Consider the following 20,148-nt stretch of genomic DNA (forward strand, 5'->3'; position numbering starts at 1 on the left):
TAATCAAGATGCACTGAGTGTCCAGCTCCAGAAGGCAGAAGTCAGAGCAAGCAGAAGTCAGTGGCAGGTCGTACTTACGGTATCGCCTCGGTTCATCTTTTTCCAGTTCAGGTGCTGTGGAGTCTCCAACTACACTGACTGGTTTGAAGTGTACAACACAACCCGGGTGCCAGACTCCTGCTGCTTAGAATTCAGTGAGAATTGTGGACTTCATTCCCCAGGGACCTGGTGGAAAGCGGTGAGTAGCTCTCCAGCACCATCTCAGGAGCTGTCTTGCAGCCCAGGTGAAGGGCGGGCAGGTAGTCATCTGCAGGGCTATACAGATGATAAGGTATTCTGATCTTTAATCAGGTGGTTCCAGAAGGCTCATCTTGAGCTGTGGCCTTTGACCTCCAGTGAAACTTCCTATTTAATTATTTTTAGGAGCTGAAGGGTTTCCTTTCAGTAAGCTCTAAGCTGTTATTTCACATAACAGACAAGTGCATTCCAACACTGATACGCAGCATGGTCTAGCTACAACTAGCTAGGAAATGACAGGAATGTCCTTTTTAATGTCCCACCTACTGGAGTCAGGTAGCAATAAAAGCAAATGGCTCATACACACACAGGCCCTGGAGCAGCAGCCATAGCTTATCATAGCCCAGGCAGTCCTGAGGCAGGAGGACTGTGAGCATAGAGTGCTCTGCTCCAACCAGGAACTCTAGCACAGGGGCTTCCACTGCACAGTAGGAAAGTGGGAACTGTTCTGCTGAATTGCTGGCAGCATTTTTTTTCAGTGAGATTTTGCACTTGCCTGTAATCAAATTCAAAACTCCATGGGATAATTTCCCTACAATGGCCTCAGTAAGATCTTTCCGGAACAGATCATCAGAGCCTAAATTCTTCTCTGAAATTAGCTCAGCAATTCCTTGTGCTAATTACAGGTATTGCAATTATGCAGGGGGAGTGTGGAGTAAGGCCATCTTATGAAGTGGAATTATAAGTAAGTTTTGCTGCTTCTAATGGTTTGTGAAGACAATGACTAAAGCTCTCTTGGCCACTTTCTAGCAAAATTTCATACACATGGATTGGCACTGGCAGAGGCTGAGTTCACATCAAACATGGCTTTCTTATACTTCTCAAGTAGCCCCAAGTCATTTAAGGGCTTAAATGTTCTTCTGTTTTATCTGTGGTCCCAAGCAGATCAGTGCAGGTTAACACTGTGTCTTCTGGTGGGCATTAATAGTTTTTCCTTTATACATATGTGAAAGCCACAAACTGAAAGCTGAATGACTCTTGGCCTGAACATGTACAAGACAGCGGGCGCTGTTTTTGCACAAGGTTGTCTTACAGACACTACTTATTATTTCAAGAAAGGTTTCACTTGGGCCAGTTCCACCCAAAACTGGATCAGCAACATGGAGTTACAGCTACTGCAGAATTTAAAGCAGGAAAAAAATAATGGAGGAGTGCCCATACTGCAAATTGAAATGATGGAAAATGTTATTAAATGGGTCCATGTGCAGCAGGAGTGGCTACTGAGCCACTCTCACTGGGACTTTTGGGTTTCATATATATGTAGGTATTATAAGAAGTATTTGTTTCCCTGAAACATAGGAAAACGAAAGCCTCATTCTAAAGTTCTAACTGCTTCTGGTTGGGTTTTAGAGGGCAAAGAGGACACAAATCCACTGCTTGTTTATTTGTCATGGTTTAACCCCAGCCTTGTACTAAGCACCACACAGCTGCTCACTCACTCCTCCACAGCTGCTCACTCACTCCTCCAGTGGTGGGATCAAGGGGAGAATCAGAAGAGTAAAAGTGAGAAAAGAGTGAGTTAAGAACAATTCAATGGGGACAGCAAAAGCCACGTGTTCAAACAAAGCAAAACAAGGAATTCATTCACCACTTCCCATGGGCAGGCAGATGTCCAGCCATCCCCAGGAGAGCAGGGCTCCATCCACACGTAACCTTGACTGGGGAAGGCAAATGCCATCATTCCAAACATCCTCCTCTTCGTCCTCTTTTCTCCCCTCTTTATATGCTAAGCATGATGTGACATGATATGAAGTCCTTTGGTCGCTTTGGGTCATCTGGCCCATCTGTGTCCCCTCCCAACCTCCCATGTAGCCCCAACTTCCTTGCCAGTGTGAGAGTACAAGAAGCAGAAAAGGCCTTGGCTCTGGGTAAGCCCTGCTCAGCAATAACAAAGATCTCTCTATATTGTCTACCTTGTGTTCAGCACAAATGCAAAACACAGCCCCATAACCATTGTGAAGAAAATTAAGTCTACCCCAGCCAAAACCAGCACAGTAGTTAAAACTACTGTTAAAAGGTTATATGGAGCAGTGCTCATGCAGCATTTTGAAGGTGCACACTTTTTTGTCATTAGAATTAGTACTCCATGTTCAAGCTTCAACTGAGAAATACACTGTACTTGGTCCAGTGCTGAAATTATAATCCAGGCTACATAGCACCTTAGTCAGATCTGATTCTTCTCTGCCTCTATATTCCCAGGGGAATAGAGCTGTATGTTTATGGCTAATACGATATTATGTGGATTTTTTTTCTAGCCTTGCTATGAAACTGTGAAAATATGGCTCCAGGAAAACTTATTAGCAGTGGGAATCTTTGGATTGTGCACAGCTATGGTGCAGGTACAGTTTAATATCAATTTTCAAATCCTAACTAATTGTAACTAAGTAATCATAGATCCAGATATACTCTGCTCACGCTGGTTTTAATAATTTTGCATGATGGTAAAATTCTGCAAGATTTAAGTCCTTTGTGTTTTAATTTATTTAAAATAGGTACAATATTCAGCTGTATGTTAGCGCTTCATTCATGGCCCAAAGTCCCATTCCTAAATGCAGTGAAAATCTCAGTTTCCAGCTCCCCCTCTCTCTCACCCTCAAGATATAAGCAGAAAGGATGGCATTGCTGAGCTAATTAACACCATATAACTGCAGATTAACCTGTGGTTGTTTGGGTTTTTGTTTTGTTTTGTTTTTTAATTTTGCCTGGTATGCCACTAGCAGCAGCAAGAGAGAGCCTGGGATCAGAATTCTACTCACATTCCCACTAATGTCAGATTAGGCAGAATGGCATGCATCTTACTCTCTCATATGTCATGTATTGGCTGCAACTTATTAATGCAAACGCCTGATGCCTCACAGGCCCAAATTCAGTAGAGTTTTGGTTTTTATTCCACTGTTGTGAGCAGATATGCTTAGGAAAAATGCTCAATCAGATCATATGGCAGACAGACAATTTAAGACTGTTGTTAATATATTACCATACTTAAAAAAAAAAAAACAAAACTAAAAAAATACCCAGCTTTTGAGCATCTGTGCAGCATTTAGGGGGTCTTTAAAAGATACACTAAAATAACTCCACCAACCTATGTCAAAGTCCTTCTCATAAATACCCTAAATATAATCAAGTTCTAAGACAATGCTATCTTTCTGACAGAAAGACATTACTAGTTTGCATGGAAGAAAACACTTCAGACAATTTAAAAATGCAAATTCGTATTCCTAGTGAATGCTGTGCAATGCAGAGAAAACCCCTCAGAACATGAAAGATTTTCAGTCTGTCTTCCAGCTGCACTATGTGATTGAATCTAACTGATGGTGAAAGTTTCGATGCACTGTCACCTCAAATGATTTGGGCTCCCTCTGTTGTTTCTGTTTCAATGTTGTTCTGGCCCTAAGCGTGCGACAGCTTTTGTTTTTCATGTTAAGAATTTTATAGTTAGAATTATACAGTGGCACAACTTGAAGGACATATAGCCCATGTGACAGAAGAATCTTCTTCATTGTACCTCCTCCAAATTACAAAACAAGTTCAGCCACCACCGTTTTGTTATGCAGCTGTCCCCAGAGGTATTCCTTTGCTAGGAAGCAGAAGGTAGTGTTCAGGGGATACTTCCAAAAGGCAAGTGCTTTCTGTAAAACAGCACCCTAAAACCTAACAGTCTTATTTCACTGTGGAAGACTGAGACCTGAAGAAGATTAACAACTTTATAACCATTGTTTTCTTCATAAATAGAATAGTGTGTGTATTCATATACTCTCTCAAAGTACTCATTAACAGAAACTACTACTGATGTAAACACTAAATTTGAAGTGGTCATTTTAAGTGCTTAAAATAGAATCCATACCCTAAAAATTTGTACTTGGCAGACCTTCATTTCAATGACAATTCTTTCAGTGGTGTTGCAAAGGGAAAATAACAAGCACTTAGTACATTCATATAAGTACTCAACTGAAAGGAAGATAAGACTCTCTTCCCCATTCCCTTTTCTGATGAAGTAATCTACAGAGGCAGCACAGCAGGTCAGTAGTTGGCTGGGAGAAGAACCACCACCTCCCTGCTGCTTCTCTTGAATAGGCTGAGTAGAAAGACACATACATTGTTGATGAGGCATTGATGGCCATGATTAATGCATTTTCATTCTCCAGTGATTCCCCCACGGGGACCTGTGAACACATAGACCTGGAAAGGTAAAGTGCAATAAAGTAAACCACAGCATCCTTAGGGTCAGGGATGAACCTGATGTCTTTCAAAGCAACAGCTCCAGAGGTACTCACAGAGCCCCAGAGCTGTGGGGCTTGAAAATATTTTCAAGCAAAAGACATCCAAACTTTTTTTTTTCCAATATGCCCCTTCCCAGTATCTTGTGGCTGCTCTTCATAGAGAAACCAACTCTCCTCTGCTCTCATTGCTTATTCTGTGAAACAGTAACAAAGATAAGCACAAAAGGCAGACAAACATTAGGAACAGAACAAGGGCATGAATGGGCAGGAAAAGCAGTATGTGATGTGTCTTCCTGTGTGTGAACAAAACTAGTGCCATGCTTTTTCTTGTTGTTTCAATAAATAGGGTTTTTTTACTTACTGAAAAATGATTGGGTTTTGTTTTTTTTCTCTTAGATTCTCGGACTCACCTTTGCAATGACCATGTATTGTCAGGTAGTCAAGGCAGATACCTACTGTGCGTAGATACCATTTCCCAGTCTTTCTGCTCCTCCTCCAAAGGACACAGGAGAAATCTCCTTCATGCTCATTCATCTGACCTTTCTCCCCCTCTTTGTACTATAAACTGTGTATAATGCTGTCTTTCTGAAGATTTTGTGAATCACCCCACTTCACTGAAGGAGGAAGAAAAGAAAAAGTCAGTACTTGAACTGGCACAGGTAAGAAGCAGCCTTGTCTTTAAACAGAGGAAAACCTCCAAAGAGCAATGTTTCCTTTTCCATGGCCTATGGCAAGACAAAGGAGGTTGCTTACAAGAAGCTGATCTGCAAACCAATGTTAGGAAAAGATTGCACTGAGGCGACCTCTGAGAAACCTGCCAGGTTTCCTTCCCGCATTTCACAGTCCGGAAGAGAGGAAGTAGAAAATGCATATTCCTCAGTAAGAAGGTACAGAGTAGCTAGCACTGAATGCAATTGTAATTTTACTACAGTTTGCCCACAGCTAAAATGCCAAGATCAAGCAGCCCTGCCTCCAAGTGTCTCAAAATGATTTTGTAGCCAGAAAGGATCATCTTCAGAAATATGTTGTTTTAAAGGAGTATTTTTAATCTTATGCGCCGCAAAGTCAGGCTTTTAATCAGAATCTGTACAGTGAGATCTGGCTGTTAATGGAAAACAATATTGGACGTTGCCTCACTTACTAATTGCCAGTGGCAATAGATGGTTGACTGCATATGTTACATATATTACATTTATTAACACATACTTTTCTGAAAGGAAGTGAAAATACCCAGCATCTAACCTCAGAAAGAGGAAACCTTTCTATCCTATTTTACATTCCAACTGAAATAACCAAGTATTATTTCTTGTACAAGGCACTATCACTTATACCTCTGGGAAACAAGTAATTACTTTCAGCTGTATCTTCATTTCAGTAAACAACTTGTGAGTGGGCTCTCTCTGTCAGTCTACTATGGCTTTATTTTTTATCATTCCTGTTTCAAGTTAGTCTGCCAAAAAATATCACTCATTTCTGCACTTGAAGATGTGTACAAAGCTGTCAGCTGTTCCTTCCCTGAATGTCACCATTTCATTAATTTACTTTGGGATATCATCATCTGCAGGTATGACAGAGTTTGCCTTGCTGAGGAAAAATCTTTTGCGCATTGCCCATTTGTCTGAGAGTTATTAAGACTTCAGATGCTTTTATGCTTAGCTTTTTTTTTTCTCCCAGCTGCACGCTGACAACAGCCAAGACACATCAGTCTCTCTTAGAACTGGAGTCACCTCTCAGTACTCCTTTTCACATGCATCTTCCTTTGCCTAGCTGTTGGCTAGAATATACCCCACACTTTCTGAAATATCACAGAATCGCAGGAATATGCAGGAATCAAAACCATAACTTTCCTTAGCCAGGGAACAGCCACTTACTGTCCAATTTCCCCACTCATTGATAACTAAAGTAATTTCGGTAGTACCCTCCTGTGCACCCCTTCTAGCAATGAGGTTAAGAATCAGATGTATCATATTGTTCAAACAAATAATTCCCCACCAGCAAGTAGCCCCAGATAATGCATATGTGACAGGGAGAAGCTGGGAAAGGACACAGCAGGGAACAGGCAAACAGAGTAATGCAGATGGCCTGCTAACTGCAGCCAGCCTTGGAGGATCTCTCAGCTACTGACGGTTAGATGAGAGAGACAGCCATGAAGCCGTTTTCCCAGAGAGCTCAATGCAGCCATCCTTGCTGTGACAGACTGGAAGCATGCATCAAGCTCACACAAAAAGTTAGCCTGCTTACAACAGTAGGTCTCAGCTACGAGTGACATTTTACGTGCTTTGATTTAAAGGCAATTTCCAGCATAAAGCTGGACTTGCCAACCCATGGCCTATTGAACAATCTCCTTTACACGCATAACTAATCCTTTTCTGAACCTGCACTACTGACAGATTCATTCTCACTCCTTAGCTCTTGGGTTTTTTTGTCTCTTTGCTGGTTTCCTGTAGCCTTCTTACTCTCAGGCAAGAACTACTGAACTACTCCATGGTTTCCCAGGAAATGCTTAGGACAGTCTGATGTGTAAAAGAGCAAGTATCTTCCAAAATCTTACCCCCAGGGGACATTCAGCTGTGCAGGCTAAGTTGAAAGTAATGTATTACTTGTGTGCATTTTATGTGGCTTCTCGATCACTCTCTATCACAGCAACCTCACCACCACTAATGGATTTTACTGTCACACTAACAAGCCTTGACAAATGTTAACATACCTTGCTCCAAGCTGAGTGAGCAGCCCACACAGAGGTGCCCTGTACTCCAAGCAAGCAGCTTACTCTTGGTGTTACAATCACCACAGTCTCAATGCTCTCTGCTTCCTCAGTCAGGCTCACCTGCAAACAGTCCTGCTCTTCATTCCTTCCCTCTCTCCACTCTTTTCCTTTCTTACTTGCACAGATGTAATTCCAGGTTAGATGTACCATTAGTTCTTGCCTTGGTTTATAGTTTGTACACAGAGGTGCCCCTGCTGACAGCTCAGAGTTTCCACCACTGAAAAGTAGCATAACAGAGTGGTGAATACATTAATAAAACATTGATTTTTTTAAAGATAGATAAAAAGTAGAGAAGTCTATTTGTAGTGATCCCTGCCATTAAAAATTAACACAGAGACAGCAGGCTGATGATGGTTCAGTTGATAAGAGCAAACCATTGTGCAGCAGAACTCCCACAGAGAGCTACTCATCAATTTGCTTGATGGTGGTGTAGGCAAAAGAGAGATCACAGACGCTTATCCCGTGAGTCTCCCAGTAATACGTGCTGAGCTCTTAGAGAACACTGTTAGACTTCAGCTAATCCTACAGTGGAGAGAAAATATGAGAAATAGAGACTGAAGACAAGTCACATTTTGTGGTTCCCTCTAATCATTTTCCACAGTTTAGGTGTCTTTACAGTAAGATAAACTGCCTTGGTTTTCAAAAAAAAGTATCTGTAGGGAGTTTAACTAACACTCCTTTTGTAAATCCCAGTAACTGCAACAAAAACATATAGTTAGGGGAAAAACAAATGAACAAAAAAGCCCCAACCAAACAAAAAAACCCCAGGTCACATATTGCTGCTAATAATTCTTTTTTAAATACTATCCTTACACTACCAACTGAGATGCTACTGCAACTGGTTTATAATTCTGACTGGACTGTTTTCTATATTTGATGGTATTAACTCTCTTCACACAGGCCAAACAGATCTTACGGTGCTTACAGCATTACCAGCACAATCCAATTTCAAACCTCTGAACATACTACATATTACAAGCCTCAGACTTACCATATTTTCTTTTGAAGAGCATTGCATCCTTTCTATGCTGACGAAGTCAGAAGATTTTTGTGATATGTAACAGCAACAGTCTTTTTAAAAAACAACAAAAAAAAAGATAGTTCCATGTTACGCATAAAACTTCGAGTTAAACTGGTTGATTATAAATAAGTAACCTGTAGTATATCATATCCATTTAAAAGGCTGCTGATATTGTATGTATGCAGAGCAACACAGAAGTCATTCCAATTGCTTCTATTAGTGTCTTGTCACTTTTAGTAAAGACTTTTCTATAATTTTGACTTCTTATCTTTAAACATAAAGGAGGATTCAATACATTTACATTAAAGAGAGAACCAAAGGCAATAAAGGAGCACTTCTAATTTATTCTCATTGCTCTTTCTGCTTAATAACAAGATATGAAGGCATAGGACATATGGCTGCACCTACTGAATTCAGCAGCATCAGGATTTAGCTTTTTAGATTCAGTCCAATATACTTTTGGCTTTTCATCAGCACAGTTGTAATGAAATATATACATATATATATATATTTAGTAGAATATGGTTTATTTTCCTGTACTGCCACTAGCAGCCAAATCTTATTACTTATACAACAGAATTACTTAGCTCCACATCATATAATGCACAATCACTGAAATTCAGTCCTGTTTCTGTTCTGTGAATACTTCTTTGGTTCTCCCTCTCAGATCATACAAACTCATAAAGGTTTATTGTTTCATTGAATAATTAGCATTTAACTGCAGCAGTGTAGGATTATAATATAGACAGGAAGGAACTGCAGAGAGTCTGTAAAATATTTTGTCTTGCATCAGCAGTAGGGTTGCTTTGCAAATCCACTCAAACGCCCCTCTCTTCTCACAAACTGGTTACACTTTGTCCATGCCAACAACCTCCTGTCCTACCCTGTGAACGTGGTAAGAGGCAGCCCAGAGCCACGTGCCCTCAAAGCTGCAGCCTTTCACTTACCCCTTTGCTTCGTTGTTGTGCTATGAATGTGGCACCAAAGGTAAGCAAGAGAAATCAGGTGTTGATTGTGGTGATTATTTTAAAACTAGACTCTTTATTTGCTTAGTCAGCAAGGATTTGCTAAGTGTGGACGATCTTCATAGATACTGAGGTAGACAATTCACAGCTAGAAAACAAGTCGGGACCTGCCATGGGAAATTTGTTTGGATTCCATTGTGAATTTTCCTAACTTGTCACTGGTATCTTAACACAGTGGGCAAGTCTTCTCAGTTCTTTGAATTTTGTTGCTGCAATTACAGTGATACATTTTTGTGCATTCATATAAAGAAGAAAATTTAAAATATACATTTTATTTTTTAAAAGTTATTAAATATTCTTTAAAGTTTACAACAGAATGTCTTTTGTATTCTTTATAATCAACTGCACTACAAGCTATACAGTGACTATATACAGACCCATAGATATGTGTTTGTGCAAGTGTGTGCAAGTGCACACACACTGTATGCAATTAAAAAACCCTCCACAGCATACTAATTCTTTGTCACTTCTCATTACCCATCTTTAATTTGTCCTATCCCTCCTTACATACTTGTTTTTATTATTATTTTTTAAGCGATTTACCCATTCCCAGGTAAAGATACATCCCTTTCTTTTTCCTCTTAAGGGCAACCTGAAATTATGCAGTAGTTGATAACAATTCAGAAACTACTGAGAGATCAGATTTACAGTGTTAACAAAATACTCAGAGCTGAAATCAATTATTTTGTGTTTACAACTTGTCTGTTACTGATAATTTTGAAACAAAAGGACTGGACTTCTCTTTTTCTGAGGTAGTTGCTTGGATTCAGAAATTATATAGAAAAACTTAGAAAATTAACGCTAGACTGGGTTAAAATGGAACAACTAGGAACTCGTACTGTGTCAGATTAGAAAAATGTCTGGTTAGCCAGGTATCTTATCTGAAGTCATGTCTAACACTGCCTTTTTCAATACAATTTATTGCACCCTACAGGTCAAACAGGTTTGCAAACGAAATTGCCTCCAAACTGTGCATTCTGAACAACAAAAAGGTGTACTACTGAAATTGTAGAAGTAGAGACCCAGACATTTCAGAAGTTATTGCAGGAAACTTCATATGGGATAACCCAAACCTTTGGTGGAAGTTTCTTACAGCTCCCTCAGTTCAGTAGGCATGTTTACAGTACTTGAATTTTCTTTGTCCTGTTCAGTGTACCGCTGATGGTCTCATTAACCACATCTATCTTTAATCCCTTTCTGACTTTGTGAAACTTTACCCTTAAGTCTTGCATTGTAGCAGAGACTTTCACAATTTCATCATGCTGCATACATTTAAAAGAACCCTTCTTATATAGATTTTAAAATGTTGCCTTTTAATTTCATTTATTCACCATTGGTTCTATACTTCAGGAACGCTAACATAATGATGCTTACAGAACTGTATGGGCACAGAGCAGCTGTATTGCCTTTACAGCCTAATTTGTCTTTCCACTAAAGCTTAACTCTAGGTAATTGAGTATCTATTGATTTTCAAGATCCCATTGTTTCAAACAACTAAGCCCAGTGTACCTTCCCCTAGTAGCTATCCTAGTTGTCTTTGCTTCTGAAATACATGTTGGCATAGACAAGGCTGTTTCTACTTTAATCAACAACTAGACTAGTATTTCACCTGACATCCTCTATTTTTCCTCAAGTACACTTAACATAACCCAGGAATATCAGGCTTAGCTGACTAGAGTGGCCGTGTAATACAAAGTAGTTTCTGTCTGCATGGTGATAATTTTCAAAGAGACTTAAGGACAGCCTATGAAATCTCATCCAAAGTTTTGTCTTGACACATCAAAAGTTCAAAATGCAGAGCCCTATGTTTCTTACCTGCCATATGTTAAAACCCCAAACAGATAAGGAATTGGTCATTACTAACTCACCTAGCAAGTGCCATTTGAAAGACTTGTTCTGAAATCCCATCAGTTGCCTACATAGGTCATTTTACCCTAGGACTTGCTTCCCTCCTACCCCCACAATAAACTGTTTCCCCACGGAAATACTGTATATTCACTAGAAATCCTGGGGTTTGTTGTCCTGCAAGAACAGCCTAGTTTATATTCTTCCCTCCAACAGCCAGAAAGCATTTACTACCAAATCTACACCAATGTGTGTTAGACAACTAAATAGATGGCCTATAAGTCATCTTGCATTGCATGGTTTTTAATGAAGAAATAACTAATCAGTTAAATGGGTTTCTCAAACAACTCGCTGGTATCTTTTATGCAGAAATAGTTTATGCAGAACATTTTGTTACTTTAGAATTGCTTAACAGTGACTTCCCTCTAGTTGTGGTTAAAAGAATAATTTGAAAGGATGGGATAATTATGCACTACAAACTTCCCCCTATATTCCTCTTATAGAATATAATTCTGCTATTATTACAGAATATAGTTCAAATCACAGCCAACAAAATAAAACATAACCGTAAATAATTAAATCAATAGAAAACAAAAATCTATAGAAAACTACAGCATAAAAAACCAACTGCTAATGTGTATTGCTTATCTGTTTATGTCTCATATGGACAGCATAAGAGTTTCAGGTGTAAAGCATTCATCCTAAAGATTAACTAAAAATTACTGTAGAAATAAAGGGATTTCAGGACCTGGTTTCTTAAAAGTCTGTTCAGATGCACCTCATCATCTCCCTCTTCCACAAATACCTTTCCTTGGCCCTAAAGCTTAAGGCCATTGCTGCTTCAGCCCTTCCACCTCTACAATACCTGATCAATCAAAGTCCCAGTCTGTCAAATGTGGAGAGGATTCAATTATTTGTATTGTATAAATTTTAGTGTCTAATGATAGACATCTTACATGGCTTTACGAAGTTCGGGTTTGATATTGACTTAGGAGACCATAGTCCCTACACAACAGAGTAAAATAAGCACTGTAACCAAGTAATTCATGCAGCCTAGTTATAGACTAAGTAGTGACTGAATCTGAATTGCTTTTAATATCCTCAGTTCCTTGATGCAAGCCTGCAAGTGGCTAGATGAGCACTGTTATCAAGCAGAACTGTCACTAGCTGCTTAGCATTCTCCAGAGAAACTAATGCTGCAGGGATGATTTTTTCCTTTTTGTTTCTTTCTTTTAACCCAGTTTACCTTGGAAACTTGTTCAGTGTTACTGTATCATCCACAAAAGCATCGAACAGATTCTGATATTATATCTCAGTTTGAATAATAAGCATCCAGAATATTGAGTTAAAAAATACCTCATGTCAGAAATTATGTCTTTGCTGTTCTTTTGAAATGCTCACCTGCATCCATATGCTGTTGAGGTGAGTGGAGCAGGATAGCCATCCCCACAGTTTGTACTGTGGCAGCACAACTATCCAAGGTAAATTCTACAAAAGAAAAAAAAGGAAAGAAAAACAAGGGGGTGTGGGGGAGGTGTTCTCAGTTCTCTCATTTTCAGGCTCTCATTTCTCAAGGAACAGAACCATCCTTCCCCCAAGGGAGTTAAATCTGTTTACAAACGCAATTAGAATGAAGCATTTACAAGTACTCCAGGAAAAGAGCACTTCTCCATGGTGCTGATTCTAGTGCTTTTTTGGAACCCCACCTCTCACTCTATAAGCCTATGCCAGATCTCTTGTCACAGTCAAAGTCACCAAAAGCTTCTTTATAATCCTCAGAGCACCACACAACCCTCCTCTCTCCCCACCAATGGCCACTGTCTTTGCACCTGTATTAATTTCATTTGAAAGTCATGTTGGCATTAGTTGAATAGAGAGGCTGCATGGAGGTACAAGTGAAGCTGTTTGGGTAAATTCTTCACGCTGTAAGCTCAGCTGCAGGAACTGGACACACAAGTATTATAGAAACAGTACTATTTCCCCCTAGAAGCCAGAGGTGCTTTGACTATTCTCCTGCTGAGCAGCTAAGTTATACTACTTGGTCTCTCAAGAACAGAGTTGCCTCAAAACCTCATGATTGAAAACACTCCTACTTTTGAGGGAAAGACAGAAATTGTGAACTCAGACCTGTGCACAACTGAAGGAATTATGGATTTGCATATGCAACCACAAGAGAGTACATAGACTGAATTGATGTGTCATATAATTACTAACTCCCTTTTCCCTAAACAAAATAACTCACCAGCTTGGAAGTACAGCTTGTTGTCATGGAACTTGCTTGGTATTTGGTGCTAATAAAAATTGAAGTTTTAAATCTCCCTGTGAAGTCCGTGCATTGAAGTTCTTCCCTATTAAACACCTTCTTATTCCTAACTGTGCACCACAGCTGGTTACCCTGACACAAAACAATCTTCATTATCAAAAGGTCCTTTGAAATAAGTGCTCACAGGTTTAAAAGAAGAATTATCACATGAAAAACTGGCACAATTAAAAGCTTGCTGCAAATCACACTCCCTTGTTCCTGATGCAATCGCGAGTTAATGTACATTCAAAAAATCTGTGTATGTTCTTCTCAGAACTAGAATACTCCAATGCAAGCAATCTTTGCTATGGATCACACAGGACTCCAGTTTATCCAAATGTCTGCACCAGGAAAGGTGAGGAAGAAAAGGGGAAATAAAAATGACAGGTATGAAAAAACTTAAATGAAAATTAAGGGAGAACGTCAAAAATGGACAAGAGACCTGAGCAGACTGTTTTTCCCCACTGTAAGGTACAAAAATAGAGCAGTATCCTATGAAATACATGGTCAGCTTATTCAGAACAGACACTGTTCTTTAAGAAAGGCCCTCCCAGAACAGAATCAGGGCTGCAGCATGTTCAAAGTCTCTCTTCAAACTATTCTGCTGAGTCCTTGTGGTTTAGCAGATTTGGGGGGTTGAGTCTTGTGTAGATAGTGGTTCTCTCAGTTGTAGGACTAAAGCAGTCCTTCTCTGTAGAACACCATGATTCACATCTGTATGACAAAAACAATATGCCCCACTGGTACTGCTGCTGGGGCCACTCAGTCTACCCCTTTTATAAAGTTTTCATCTTACCACCCCCAGCACTCACATAGGCAACTTTCTAGGAGAGTTACTGAAGCTGACACTGTCACCAGGAGAAGGTGAAAGTCACCAACCACATCTAGCATACACAAGGTCAAAGAGAAATGTTCAGTGCCATTTTGTTCACCTTTTTCTCCTTGACCCTGCTTTCATACGGCCTGCTTTCCTGTGCTCTTCAGTTTGCAACCCCACCTATTCCCCTCTTAGGTGCAGCAAGGTCACTAAGGTACTGAAGGACACTGGAATACTCAGAGGATGAACATTTACAAGGGGTACAGGCACTGATTTGTCTTACATCCTCCAACTTCAGTTTTTCCAGCCTTGCAGGAGATCAGTCCAGGGAGCAGGGGCTCTGAATTTATATGTAATTTAAACATTACTGAAAAATGCTGAGGTCCATGACATGATAAGGTATATTTGTGGGTCCTGAGGGAACTGGTGGGTGAATTGGCTGAGCCACTATCTGTCATGTTTGGGAAGTCATGGCAGTGCAGTGAAGCTCCCACTGACTGGAAAAGGGGAAACATTACCCCCATTTTTATAAACAGAAAAATGGAAGACCTGGAGAACTCCAGGGCGATCAGTCTCATCTCAGTGCTTGGCAAAATCATGGAGCAGATCCTCCTGGAAAATATGCTAAGGCACACGGAAAATAAGGAGGTGATTTGGGACATGGCTTCACTAAGGGCAAATCATCCCTAAAAAATCTGGTGGCCTTTTATGATGGGGTTACAGAGGTGGATAAGGGAAGAGTAACCGACATCATCTATCTGGAATTGTACAAAGCAGTTGACACTGTCCTGCGTAACAACCTTTGTCTCTAAACTGGAGAGACACTGGTTTAATGGAAGGATCGCTCAGTGGATAAGAAATTGGCTGGATGGTCACTCTCAAAGAATTGTGGTCAAACAGCAGAGAGTCCAAGAGGAGATCAGTGATGAGTGGTGTTCCTTGGGGGTCCAGGGGGACCGGCCCTGTTTAACATCTGTATCACTGACTTGGACAGTGGGATCAAGTACACCCTCAGGAAGTTTGCCAACGACACCAAGCTGTGTGGTGCAGTCGACACGCTGGAGGGAAGGGATGTCATCCTGAGGGACCTGGACAGGCTTGAGAGGTGGGCCTATGCAAACCTCATGAAGTTCAACAAGGTGAAGTGCAACATCCTGCACCTGAGTCAGGGAGATCCCAAGCACAAATATGGGCTGGGCAAATACAAACACAGGACCGAGAGGAGCCCTGAGGAGAAGGACTTCAGTTTGGTTGAGGAGAAGCTCAACAGGACCTGACAATGTGTGCTTGCAGCCCAGAAAGAAAAGCAGCAAATCAAGGGAGGTGATTCTCTCCTTCTACTCCACTCTAGTGAGATCCCACCTGCCTTACTACTTGCAGCTCTGGGACTTCCAACATAAGAAGGATGTGGACCTGCTGGAGCAGGTCCATAGGAGGGCCACAAAGATGCTCAGAGGGCTGTAACACCTCTCCTATGAGGACAGGCTGAGAGAGTTGGGGTTGTTCAGCCTGAAGAAGAAATAGGTATAGAAAGAAATTCTTTACTGTAAGGATGGTGAGGCACTGGAACATGTCCAGAGAAGTTATGGATGCCCCAACCCTGGAAGTGTTCGAGGCCAGGTTGGATGGGTCTTTGAGCAACCTGGTCTAGTGGAAGGTGTCCTTGGCCCAGGGCTGGTGGGGTTGGAACTGGATAATCTTCAAGGTCCTTTCCAATCCAAACCATTCTGATTCTATGATTTAAAAGAACTCAGCAGGCACATCTGATCTGTCACTGGCCACATGGAGCACAGTGTCCTGCAAGTGAAAAAGCTTTCTTGACATCAGTGCAATTACAGGGAAGGCAAGGGTGTTCAGCAACACAATCACTTCTGAACACAACTTGAGTACCCTGGTGCTTTATGTGCACAAGCAGCTCTGGTGAAGTATTAATAGAAATTCAGGATAACACTGCCATTCTCAGTGCTGATGATGCAAGCTTATTTCATTTTCATTTTAATTTAGTGAGCTTTCACTGAAATTAAAGATTCCCTGAGAGCTTTATAGCATGAAGTGAAATGGCAAATTAAATTGAAATTGAGATAATCCCCAGAAATGTATACACAACTAAAGCAACTCCAAATCTAGGCACCTTTCAGACTGGCAAGTTCTTATATAAATAAGAAAAAGCAATCTCCTATAATTCTCAAGCCTTTCAATTTGTCTGAAGACATCCCAGAATGCATCACATTGTGTCTACACTATCATTGCAGTGGGACTTCTCAGATCTCTATCAGAGAATGAAGTACTATTGAAATGGGTTACATGAACCCAAAGCACCACAGAATTTCACATACAGGAGTTTAAAAAAAACCATATTTTCTCTGCCTACCTTATTGAGATCACATATCACAAGCATCAACAGAATTTTCACTTCAGTATTTTCAAATAGCAACATTTGCTTGTTTGAAAGCCTAAGCAAGATCTCTGTTCAGGTAGAAAAGTTGTTCAACTCTGCAATTTTTGTTTTTCAAGTCTGTGTAAAATTGTTCCTGTGGCAAAAACATAATAAATGAAAACCCACAAGGAATCACACTCTGGGTGTACAGATGCACACAGAAGGAATTTAAGCCTCGGGAATGAAAGTAGATTTCCCAATAGGCAAAGTTGAGCTGTAGTTTCAGTTAAGTCTTCAGTGAAATTTTTGAAGCAGAGAATATGATGATTCCCCAGGGAAACTGCACAACCACAATGCCTAAGCATATTTAAAGATTATCATTCAGGGCTTTTAAATTGAGCTCTATGTTTCCATTAATCCACTGAGCTGCCAGCCCAATCTCACACTGGCAGGCTCACTGCTCTCTAACAATTGAGAGCTTATTAAATATTAAGGTCTTAATCTTAAGTACTTCTGTTTGACTGAGAATTTCTAAACAGCACACAGAAGATAAACATTTTCCCATTTATATATATATATCTATCTCTATATATACACACACATGTATAGTGCTATTAGATAAAGGCAAATGTCTCCAAACTAGCAGGAGAATTGTGTAATAAATCCATTCATTTTAAAGCAGCCCATGTATCCCTGCAGTCACGTTCTCCTCCAGTTGTCTAGACCCAGGTTTCACAGGCTTACCTTTGAAGGAGAAAAGCTCACCTCTCTCCTGCCTTGAAATTCCAGCTTAGCAATTAGAAGGAGGTTCACAACAGGATTCACGCTACTCTAATAATGCTACACTACAGGTAAAGAGACAGACAGATAAAGAGTTGGGTAAAGGTAGCAGGACCAGCAGCATGTCTGGTATTTGATCTCTCTGACTTTCCATTACATTATTTTAAAAAGCATTCAGCCAAGATAGCTTTTGCTTAAAAATTAGGGTAACTAAAGAGCATAAACTGGATATGTATCCAATACAAGATTTTCTGAAAAATCATTTTCTACCTAACGGGGAAGGAGGTAATCTAGTCAGATGGATTACTTTCCTCTTGTATTTCAGGGGGATTGCTTCAGATCTAGCACAACTCAGAGTGGGTTGGGAGAAACCAGAAAAGTTTTCACTTAAGATTTTTAGCTTTTCATACTATTAAGGCTTTCCACTGGACCCAACAGTAAGACAGATGGTGACTGGGAAAACCGTCAGCAGTAAATGAGGGTCCTATTTTGGGATTTCTCTTCTTGAAAGGGGCCAGGGAGTATCCATAAGGGTGCTGAAACCCCACTTGACTCTTAGACGAAAGATCTGTAGTGCAAATAGTCCTGCTGCCTCCTGAAGCAGCCCTGTGAGATCACAGGGAGTGTGGCTTGTTACACTGTTCCCACTGATTGGAAAAGGGGAAACATAACCCCCACTTCTGAAGGTGACAGGCCTTCCTAGATTACAGAATTATTTTGTCTTTCTCTGTGCCCTTCTCTTCAACCCAGGTTTTCTACTGGAACCAGATCTGCTCCTCTCTTCACAGCATCACCATTGCCCTGAGGACTGGCACACTGAAACCTCTCTGTCAGGAATCAGAGGCACATCAGCTTCTCCACAAACAGAAATATAAAATTGAATTTCCCTTTCTAGACTTTAGACAAGCTCAGGTATCAAACAATGATCAGATAGGCATTACACCACAGGGGTAAAACTTGGATCTTGACAGAAAGATGAAAGAAATAAGAAGCTTAGTGACTGTATATACACATGCAAACCTAGAAATGAATCAAAACTAGAATACTGGAATTAGTGCTGAGGTAAAACACAATCAACCAAAACACCAAGCAGCTGCCTGAGGCTCTTTCAGCATAACTGTGCCAGGGACCTCAGCATCAGCCAGTGGAAACCCTGCCCTGCTCTGTGCAGCAGACACCACTCTGACAAGGGTAGCACATGGGCACTGTCATTTCCATTACAGTATTTATACATGGACCCAAAAGAGCCGTTGCAAAAGCAATATACTCACAAAAATGTTCCATTATTGTGCCGTGTGTCAAAATGCAGAGTTACCATTTGAATGCATTTTGCTAGAGGTTTAGCTGAAACTCAGCTTCATGTGTCCCTGACCCATGTCATCCACAGGCCCATCAGTCTGGGACAAAGTACTTTCAATTCTTGTTTGATGACCACGAATAACATTTCATAAAAACAGGTTCTGCAGTTACTGCAGTTAGGAGGTACTGACAGCTAGAAAACACATACGTCTTCAAAACCCTTGGAATGGATAATGCAGCTGCAGAATTATGTAAGCAATTTTGTACTACAAGTCAATCCCTTTATTAAAAGGGGATTACAACAATCACAGCATTTGGTATCATTTGCACACACACATAACCCATGTATTAAATCCTATATATGCAAAACTGAATTCAGTGATATGCTCCTGGCAAGGCATTTTTCCTTGTTCTGTGTCCCATGCCCCCTCCCCAAGCTTTGTACCCATAAGAATGTCAGTAGCTTAGATCTAAATTTCTAAAGATTAGAGCACAGCCCTTCACAAGAGCCCAGAGAAATGTGCATTCAGCATTTACCCATAACTCTATGAATCTTTGTCCTCCTTGCATTAGTGGCTCATAGGACCAGGGAAATGATAAGGTCTGCAAAGTGATGAAGTTTAAAACAAATAATATTCAAACTGTTTTATAAGGCATACAGGCCAATCCTTGAAACAGTTGCAGATTTGGTAATGAAATATTCTGCCATTTATCAGTTCCTTTTGTGTCAACTGGTTTTGTCTATTCATGTTTTATTCCATATTCGAACACCTATTTTATAAGAACAGTCTTTAGAAGTACTAACTATACATGCTTACAAATGCTTCATTACACAAAAGTAACAAAACCAAAACACAGAATCATTTTAATTGACAAAACGCTTGAGGTGCAAAATAGTTTGAAGAAAAATAATGTGATACATAAGCACAGGAAATAATTATTCTGATAATGTGCAGAAAAATCCATGATTCATTAAATGAAAATGTTTCATGTTTTTTTCTAAATAAATTCTTTTATAATCTTTTCCTTAGTAAGAGAAGTTTGCCTTGCCATAAATTCTATTCCCATAGGAGGAATAGAAGGATTCCTCCCAGGGAGGAGACATTTATCAAGATATAGGTAATTTTTAAACTAAATCAAACATCCTTCCTCAGAGTGATGCACATTTGATGAGCTACTCATGAAATCCTTTCAGCTGAGCATCACAGGTTTTACTGTCAGGTAGAATGCAAAGTTTTACAGTTAAAGAAAAGCATTGCAGAGAGAGATACCCTTACAGAACTCCAAGGGCTCATTTTAAGCACTGCATTTCCAGAGCACTCCAATACAACCAGAAATTCAAAAACATTTTCACGTGCAGTGAGTCAAGCCGTTATCCTCCTGCTTTGTTAGCACCTG

The 20,148-nt window shown here is 40.2% G+C and overlaps 1 protein-coding gene across 8 annotated transcripts in view; it reads left to right on the plus strand.

Moving 5' to 3' along the window:
• Positions 1–13,493, plus strand: part of TSPAN4 (tetraspanin 4) — a 428,461-nt gene extending 414,968 nt beyond the window's left edge. For all 8 annotated transcript variants that reach the window (XM_017811784.1, XM_017811751.1, XM_017811777.1 and 5 more), the window contains 3 exons: positions 107–238; positions 2,553–2,636; positions 4,914–13,493. In XM_017811784.1, the coding sequence (XP_017667273.1) occupies positions 107–238; positions 2,553–2,636; positions 4,914–4,982 (285 nt within the window). In that variant the 3' untranslated portion in view covers positions 4,983–13,493. The remainder of the gene's footprint in view (positions 1–106; positions 239–2,552; positions 2,637–4,913) is intronic.
• Positions 13,494–20,148: the final 6,655 nt, after the last annotated feature.

Source organism: Lepidothrix coronata, unplaced genomic scaffold (assembly GCF_001604755.1).
Source record: "Lepidothrix coronata isolate B3197 unplaced genomic scaffold, Lepidothrix_coronata-1.0 Scaffold1, whole genome shotgun sequence".
NCBI classification, from domain to species: Eukaryota; Metazoa; Chordata; class Aves; order Passeriformes; family Pipridae; genus Lepidothrix; species Lepidothrix coronata.